Raw genomic sequence first — 9,223 nt, forward strand, 5'->3', positions numbered from 1 at the left:
GAGGGGACCTTTCTGAGCTCTTCCTCTAATTTTTAAAAAAATGACCACCCCGATATTCGGAGATCCGGTAATTCAGCCAGTTGAAAACCCAGTTACGAAAACAAATGCAAAGCAGCCCACCACACAGTTCAATACTCCCCAGGATGTTGGGCAACGTAGAACATCTCCAAGCAGACCAAGACAGACTCCCAGTCAGATCGTGCAAGCACCCACATCAGCTTCGATAGAGAGGCTCACCTCTCAGTTCTCCCCTAATCAAATGCGCACTGCATTAGGGTCTTGTCTGCTCTGACAACCCCTGTTTCCCAGGCACAGGCCAAGCATCCTCCACCAAACCTCGAAGGAGAGCAGCAGAGGAAGTGACCCAGACCTCAAAAGAGTCCGAACGTGTGGGTAAGAAACTTGAATGAAGAGCTGGAAGGCGTTGAGTCGCAGGAATGCGCGGCAAAAAGTGTGACACCTATCAGAGCCAGGCACACCCATTATTTAATGTCAGGTAATCTGAACCCTCATAGAGCTATTGTTACCCCTGATGATTCTCCTTTTTGCCTTGAAATTTTATTAGAAAAGATGGAAAAGATAAAAATTCCCACTTGCAAGTATTATGGGAAAACAGACCCAACAGTTCATCTGTCTGCCTTCGGGGGGCACATGATGTTGTACACCAACACGGATTCCATGTGGTGCAAAGTGTTCCCTTCCACTCTGGATGGAATGGCTCAGAGTTGGTTCAACAAAATACCGAAGGGATCGGTTACTTCTTTCAGACAATTGGCTATCTTATTTCGCACCCATTATGTTGCTAACATTGTTAGAGAGCGGATGATGGGAGAATTGATGTCATTCGTTCAGGGATCGCGAGAATCCTTAAGAGATTACATCTCAAGATTCAATATGGAGGCATCCAACATACCTAAACTGCAGCAAGAGGTGGCCGTTCTGGCCATGATGTCGGGATTGAAGGATGGAGACTTCAAAAGCTATCTAGGAAGAAAGTCTTTCACTACCCTAGCAGAGGTCTTGGGAGAGGCCAACGAGTTCATTAAAAGTGAGGAGATCGGAAAGGCGACAGCGCAGAGGAATGTAGCAGAGGAAGGAAATCAAGCAATCAGCAAAAGAAGGAACCATATAAGGAGTATGGAGACAGAAGAGAAGGCCACCAAGGCAGGAGAGAGTGGGGAGGACAAGGTAGAGGAAGAAGTAACGAACAGCGAACTGAAAAGAGAGGTAAGTACCATGAATATACCCCTCTGACAGCTTCGCGAACGCAGATCTTTGCCATCAGTAAAGAAGATGAAAGGTGGCAGAGGCCAGCCAAGATGTACAATAAGTACAGGGACCCAAAGAAATATTGTGACTTCCACGGTGACCATGGGCACTTAACAGAAGAGTGTACGAATTTAAAGGACAACATTGAAGATCTGATAAGGCGAGGATACTTGACACAGTTCAAAGCTAAGAGCTCCTACAGCAGAACCTATGAAAACAGGGATAGCGGAGGAAAGAATGACGAGAAAAGGATGAACATCAGGCAAAATCAACAGGCATATGAAAAAAGGTCATGTGACATATTCGTCGTAACAGGAGGGCCTGTGCATACAGGAACAACAGCTAGTGGGGCAAAAGCTAGCGTGAACGAAATTTCAACATCAGGTCAACTATCACAACTCCGGCAAATGGCCCGCTCCCCCACCAATGCCACAGTGCACCTTCACTGCAGAGGATTGCAAAGGCATAGTGTATCCACACGATGACCCAATGGTGCTCGCTCTTCGCATCGCAAATAGGACAATCCATCGTATTTTGGTCGATGGGGGTAGCTCTGCTAACATTCTATTTTGGCCTGCGTTCCAAGAGCTTCAGATCAGTGAGAAGTATGTCAAACCTGTCTCTTATCCTGTCACTGGATTTACTGGAGCCTCAATAGTGCCAGAAGGAATAGTGAGTCTATCAGTACAGATAGGACAAGGCAGCAAGGAAATCAAGGATGTGGTGGTGGATTTCTTAATAGTCAAAGTCCCTGCAGCTTACAATGCGATCTTGGGCAGACCTTTTATCCATGATGCCAAGGCGGTTGTCTCTACATACCATCTAACCATGATGTACACCACAAATGAGGGCAGGCCAGCAAAGGTCAGAGGAAGTCAAGAGCAAGCAAAAAAGTGTTATCATGTTGCCCTCAAGCAACCTCCAAGACCTCCCCCCATAACAGAGCATGATCGGCCCATATCTCGAAAGAGAAAGCGAGCAGAAAGAAAAAAAGACAAGGCATTAGACATGGAGAATTCCGAACACAGAGAAGAAGAAATGTTGAAACCCACAGCAGAAGAGGAGATAGAGGACATTGAGTTAGAGGAAGGGGTGGAAGACAAAACAGTTCGGATTGGAACAGATATGGATCTGACTTTGAGGGTAAACCTAATCAGCCTGCTGAGAGAACATGCTGATATATTCGCCTTTTCCGCAGATGAAATGCACGGAATAGATCCTAGTGTGATGGTTCATAAGCTGAATGTGAACTCGGAGGTCAGACCAGTAAAGAAAAAAAAGAGAAGCTTTTCAGCAGAAAAGAATGCAACTATCCAGGAGGAGGTCAACAAATTGTTAGCGGCTAACTTCATCGAGGTATGTGACTACCCTGAGTGGTTGGCAAACGTGGTCATGGTAAAAAAGAGTAATGGGCAGTGGCGAATGTGCGTAGACTTTACTGACCTAAACAAAGCATGTCCCAAGGACTGCTACCCACTCCCAAGAATCGACCAGTTGGTGGACTCAACCAGCGGTCATGCCTGCTTGAGTTTCATGGAAGCGTTTTCGGGCTATCATCAGATCAGTCTGTTCAAGCCAGACAGAAAGAAGGCTGCGTTTGTAACAGAAGCAGGAGTGTACAATTATAAGGCAATGCCCTTTGGTTTAAAGAACGCAGGAGCAACATACCAAAAGTTTGTTGACAGCATCTTTGCAAAGCAGAAAGGTAGAAATGTGGAAGTATATGTTGATGACTCGATTGTCAAAGCAAAAATGAAGCAGATCATGTGAAAGACCTGAGGGAAACCTTCGCAACATTGAGGCAATTTTGGTATGAAGCTCAACCCAAAGAAGTGTGTGTTCAGAGTAAAGTCAGGCAAATTCTTGGGATTCTTGGTCAGTGAAAGAGGAATTGATGCAAATCCAGAGAAAGTTGATGCTATTCTCAACCTCCCAGAGCCAAAGAATGTAAGGGACATCCAGAAGCTCACAGGGAAGATGGCAGCCCTAACCAGATTCATCAGTATGTCAGCTGAAAAATCACTTCCGTTTTTCCAACTGCTCAAAGGTAACAAAGATTTCAAGTGGGGTGAAGATCAGAAGAAAGCGTTTGAAGAGGTCAAGAACCATCTGAAAAGTTTACCCACAATCGCTAGACCAGAGCCAAATGATCTGTTATAGCTATACATCTCAGCCTCACAAAAAACAGTAGCAACAGCGCTAGTTGTGGAAAAGGATAGGGTGCAGCAACCAGTTTATTTCATCCGCCATGTGTTAACGTCAGCAGAGCAAAGATACCCTCTGATCGAAAAGATGGCATACGCCGTCATGATAGCAGCAAGAAACTGAAGTCGTATTTTGATTCCCACAAAATACAAGTATTGACCAATCAACCACTAGAAAAGTCACTGCGAAGGCTAGATACGTCAGGGAGATTATTAAAGTGGGCAGTGGAATTGTCGGAGTATGATGTTGAGTATAAACCCAGAACAGTGATCAAAGCTCAGGCATTAGCAGACTTCATAGCAGAAGCTTCTTACGAGGAGGAAGAGGAACCTTTGGGCACATGGTACATTGCAGTTGATGGATCTGCCGCTGCAACAGGGTCAGGGGCAGGCATAATTATGACTTCTCCTGAAGGTAATGTCTTCGAATACGCCATAAAATTCAAATTCAAAGCCTCTAACAATGAAGCAGAGTACGAGGCGGCAATTGCAGGTATCCATATCTGTAAAGCAGCAGAGGAGAAAAAGATAATATTGAAAACAGATTCACAGTTGGTAGCAAGCCAATACAGGGGCGAATACGAGGCCAGAGAACCAGCTATGCAGAAATACTTGGCATTGATGAAGGATGCAGTAGCACAGTTAGAAAGCTTCGAAATACAGCTAGTGCCAAGGGCGGAAAATGGACAAGCAGATGCTTTGTCCAAACTGCCAAGTTCCACCCTCCAGGACTTGGTGATGAATCATATTTATATAGGGTATTCTAGGCTCATTTAGGTTGCATTTCTAGGCATTCGTCTCATTTTAGTTGCATTTAGAGTCATAATTGCATAAGTCGTCGTTATTGTACTCTATTACGCTCCGTTTGTGTTTTCTTTGATATTTCAGGTGATTTTACAATCATTTGGGTGCTTTCGGAGTGTTTGGAGGTGGAACGAATGATCACCGGATGGTTTGAGTCGGAGACGAAGTGTTTGATCGGAGAATTGAGTTTTCCGGGGATGATTAACTCGATGTATCGCTTGTGCATAGCTCTCAAGATCCCTCGTTGGCTCGCAAGATCCCTCGTTGGCTCGCAAGACATTTATCGTAGGCTCGCTACATCTATCGTCGTGCCTCATCGCTTCATAGTTGCTTGCTTCACTAGGCCAGCGAGGGATGGCTCGCTAGCTCCCTCGCTGCCTCGTTGCTCGTCGCCTTGGCCTGCTATGCATCTCACTAGGCCAGCGAGGGATGGCTCGCTAGCTCCCTCGCTGCCTCGTTGCTCGTCGCCTTGGCCTGCTATGCATCTCACTAGGCCAGCGAGGGATGGCTCGCTAGCTCCCTCGCTGCCTCGTTGCTCGTCGTCTTGTCTTGCTGCACTTCACTAGGCCAGCGAGGGATGGCTCGCTAGCTCCCTCGCTGCCTATAGCTTCGTCGCTTAGCTTGCTACACACACGCGCAGGGCAGCGAGGGATGGCTCGCTAGCTCCCTCGCTGCTCTACCTTCTTGCTAGTCGCTCATCATGATGCCAGCGAGGGATGGTGCGCGAGATCCCTCGCTGCCCATGCCTCGCCATCTATCTTCCCGTGTGCGCGGCTCGTGCTCGGGTTTGGCTGCCACATCATCGCTCCATCGACGACTTTTATTTTTTATTTTCACATTTATTTATTTATTTTATTTTAGAAAATAGGAGCATATAAATACTCAAGGGAACTAATTTATTTCTCTTAGGTTATTATTTTCCTAGAATTCTTTTAAACGTTCAGTTTTATTTCTCTCTCTACACATTATTGAGCCCTAGTTCATTCCATTCAATTAATCAATCTAGAGGTAATTCAATAATTTCTTTTGCTTTTATTCTTTCTTATTATTTTCGTTTCTTAGATTAATTCGTCCTTTGATTATGAATCTCGTTTTCATTATGTATTTCATGCTTGTTAATTCAATTATGAGCGAGTAGTTATATTCTAGGGCTAAGTTAGGGAAGCCATGTTTATACCATGATTGTTATGCAATAAAGTTTGCTAATCTATAGATTATTGCTTGAGTAATTCCAATTGATTTGTTCTTAATCGTTGATTCATGTTATCGGCCAATTTCATGGATTAATTATCTAGCTAATAGGAATTAGAATCGAAAGATCGTGTTTTTAGAGGCTTTGTACAATTGGCAATTCTGATTATGTTAGCGATCGTACTGCATATGTTGAATTGAAAGTGTTAAGACCCGACCGTAGGATTAGCATGTACTTTAATTACTCGACCTAGTTTATTCGTTGTCGAATTGAATTGTGTTATTGGATTGGTATAAGCATGGTGAACCGAACAGACGCCCTAGACCTTTAATTCATTGATAAATTACGCATTTTTATTATTGTTTTAGCTTTAGTAGTTAATACTCAAACTCAACTTTCGTTATTGAAATAGTTCGTATAATTGGGCAAAAACTAATAGAACTTGTCTCCCTGTGGGATCGACCCGTATTTGCTAAGTATCTGCTAACAACAGACACCGTGCACTTGCGGTATCACTTTTTAATTCATCAAGTTTTTGGCGCCGTTGCCGGGGAGACGGTTTTATTTTTCTTTTTAGCTTTTATTTTTGGTGAGGCTACATTGTATATATTTTTTTTCGTTTGTGTATAATTTCCCTTTTTTTTAATATAAAATGGCTTCTATTTGTTTTCCTCAATTTGAGAATGAAGTGTTTTGGAGATATTATTATAGGCTTGGAGATTTTCTTGGTCCAAATCATATTTTTGAACAATGGGAACTATGTATGGTGATTTATGAGGGATTGAATGAAGATACAAGATTGGTGTTGGATTCCATGAGTAGTTATATATTTGTGGAGAAGACTCCAGAAGAGTGTTGGGATTTGATTGAGCAATTAGCTAGGGATACATATGAGTGGGAGATGACAATGTTTCTTGAACCTACTCTGCAAAATTTCTCTTTTCCTATTCCTCAAACTCACACCCCTCCCCCGTATTATTGTTCTTATTGTCATTGTCATGACCATGATACTTCTCTTTGTCCCTATAACGAGTCATATGTTAGTACTGTCAACCCTTTCCTTCGATTTGATATGCAAAATTTCCAACTCGAACCATCTTATTGTGACATGAAAATCCTTTATAATGATGATAATGATGATGGTGGATTTGTTGAGAATGTTAGTTCATTAGAGGAAGGTTATCATTTGACTTTTGGTACTGATGAGGAAAAGTTGGACATAACGGAGACTTTGGAGGATGAAGAATCGCTAAAGGTTGTAGAATTGTTGGTTGAGAAACCATTGGTTGCGAAACTTTTGGTTGAAGATTTTAGTGACAAGTTTATTCACGAGGGTGGAATTATGGGTAAAAGCATTAATGTTGAGCCTAGATCTCCTCCCACCTATGTCCCGTTCTCGCGGAGGCTTGATCTTTTTCCTACATCCCCCATGTTAAGTCTTTCGCACTTTATCAATAGGTCTCCATTACATGATACATTTGACCTTGCCGACCTTGATGCTCATTCTAAAACGTTGACATTGCCCGAGGAGCAATTAGAGGGAAGTTGTAAATATTCTCCTTTTTCTTTTTCTTTTGATTTTTCTTTTTCTTCTTCTTATTCTTTTAATTTTAATTTTGGTTTTTCTGCTTATTTATCTAATACCCTATTTGAGAAGATGAATGTGATTTTACTCAAGCCATATGTAGTGCTCAATGATATGTTTGCAGGGGCATTTGATAAACTACTCAAGGCGTTGGATTCTTCTGATTAACAATTTGAGTAGGGTCGTGCGGGACCTTAAAAATCAGCGCTTACCGGGAGGCAACCTGGTTTACTGTTTTAATTCCTTTTTTTATGACTAACCACCTAATGTGTGCTTAAGTGATGAAATATCTCTCTAGGTACAAGCATTGTTAGGTTTCTTGGCTTGTTTCATTACCACATCGTGGCAGTGGCGTCAAAAGCCTTTGGTGCTAAGCTCCTTGTTTGTGAGTTGTCTTTCTCCCCTATTCTCATGTTGTTTTTTGCATCCTCTTTGTTCACATTGAGGACAATGTGTTGTTTAGCTTGGGGGAGGATATTTATCATCATCAGTTTGCGCATGTTAGTTGCACTTTAGTCTAGTTTTATTGTTTAATAGGTGTTGTGCGCTTTGTACCACTCACTAGGGGTGGGAGTTTACGTACAACGAAAAAAATGTACTGCTTTCCTAGTATTATTGATTAGTTTAGTTGTTTTTCTTTACTTGCATTGCATTCATATTTCCTTATACCCTGCATAGTGAATTTGACTTTCAAACTATGTTCGGGCTTTATTTGACTCTCTTGAGCTTCTTTTGAACTTAGTTATGATTCTGAAATTCAGTCGGTCATGCTATACATTGATAACTGCTTGGCATTGTGTGAACCAATTGAATGGTATGCGGTAAGATGTTGGTCTCGTATCAAGAATAGCTAGCCAATTATCTTGTAGGTCACCTTACTATGTGTTTGTGTGATTGATGTGACTTGTTATCGTATGATTTTGGCTTGAGATTCACTAGTAGTTTAGTTGCAACTCACGCATGCCGCGTATGACAGAGGCCATTCTCTTAGGAAGCCTTCAGACGAATTTAGAAACATCAGTTCCTGCCTTTCATACCCATGTTGTAGCCTTGTCCGTTTATTCTTTTAACTCCACAAAATTGAGCCCTATTAGCCCCGTTGGTTACTTATCCCGAGTCTAGCTTGGGGGAGCTTCGGTGTTCGTAATGGTTTCGTCGATGTTGATTGATTGGCACACTAAGCCAATAGTTCGTGGTTCGAGGCTATGTTTGTATTTGTGGTTCGGAAGTGGTGTATATTATTGTTGGCACCCAAGCTTGTAACAGTTAGAATTAGATTTATCTATGTACTTTCGATTTCATTCTTTAGTTTCATTTTCAAAAAAAAAAAAAAAAAAAAAAAAAAAAAAAAAAAAAAAAGAAAAAAAAAAAAAAAAAAAAAAAAAAAAGAAAAAAAAAAAAAAAAAAAAAAAAATCAAAGAAAAAAATCAAAAATACGTTTTTCGTTTTTGTATATAGTTTGAAGGCAGGGAAAGGGGATTCAACAAAGATCATTGACATTATATTATGTTTTTCCCCTTGGTCATATATAACTTGGTTGATTGTTCGGGTTTCATGGTTCGACGGAGTTGGATTTTAGGCATTATCACGCCGACGCATATAGTTCACATTTGCTCCCCAAGTTGGACCTTACTCTCACTTTTTCCCAAATTATATCCTACCCTTCCTTTCCACCTAGCCCCGTTACAAGCTTACTATAAAGACCTCTTGATCGGCATGTTTGTTTTGTGAATAAGCGAAAATTGTTTCTTGCTGTTGTCATCTTACCCCGCGTTGCATCATATATTCATATTCTACAAAGTATGCGGCGAAGACTAGCTTGATTGAGAACGGTTTGTGGCTAAGCTTGGTTGTTTCAATTGTGGATCATGATGCTTTGTGGTTCTATTTGTATCCGAGCTAAATTTCTGTCTTAATAACTTTGTTTGATTGTTTGCCCGAGAGTTGAGTAGGTTTGTTCAGGTTCAATGAAAGTCATGTGCGTCTCATTTCTCTGTTTTCGGTCTAGTGTTGCTTGGGGACAAGCAACAGTTTAGCTTGGGGGAATTTGATGAATCATATTTATATAGGGTATTCTAGGCTCATTTAGGTTGCATTTCTAGGCATTCGTCTCATTTTAGTTGCATTTAGAGTCATAATTGCATAAGTCGTCGTTATTGTACTCTATTA

General features: G+C 41.6%; 1 protein-coding gene across 1 annotated transcript; it reads left to right on the forward strand.

Moving 5' to 3' along the window:
• Positions 1 to 570: 570 nt before the first annotated feature.
• Positions 571 to 1,754, forward strand: LOC110782540 (uncharacterized). Its single transcript, XM_056839375.1, has 2 exons — positions 571 to 1,227; positions 1,272 to 1,754. The coding sequence occupies exons 1-2, from the start codon at positions 571 to 573 to the stop codon at positions 1,752 to 1,754; spliced, it is 1,140 nt and encodes a 379-aa protein (XP_056695353.1).
• The last annotated feature ends 7,469 nt before the right edge of the window (positions 1,755 to 9,223 follow it).

The sequence above is a fragment of the Spinacia oleracea genome, chromosome 3 (assembly GCF_020520425.1).
Source record: "Spinacia oleracea cultivar Varoflay chromosome 3, BTI_SOV_V1, whole genome shotgun sequence".
In the NCBI taxonomy this organism is placed as follows: domain Eukaryota; kingdom Viridiplantae; phylum Streptophyta; class Magnoliopsida; order Caryophyllales; family Amaranthaceae; genus Spinacia; species Spinacia oleracea.

What these genes read in the sequence shown, in the direction of transcription:
- LOC110782540 (XM_056839375.1), top strand. Translation starts at nt 571, where the DNA reads ATGGAAAAGATAAAAATTCCCACTTGCAAGTATTATGGGAAAACAGAC. An exon ending in ACAGCGAACTGAAAAGAGAG is followed by an intron (nt 1,228 to 1,271) that starts GTAAGTACCATG and finishes TCGCGAACGCAG; the next exon opens with ATCTTTGCCATCAGTAAAGA.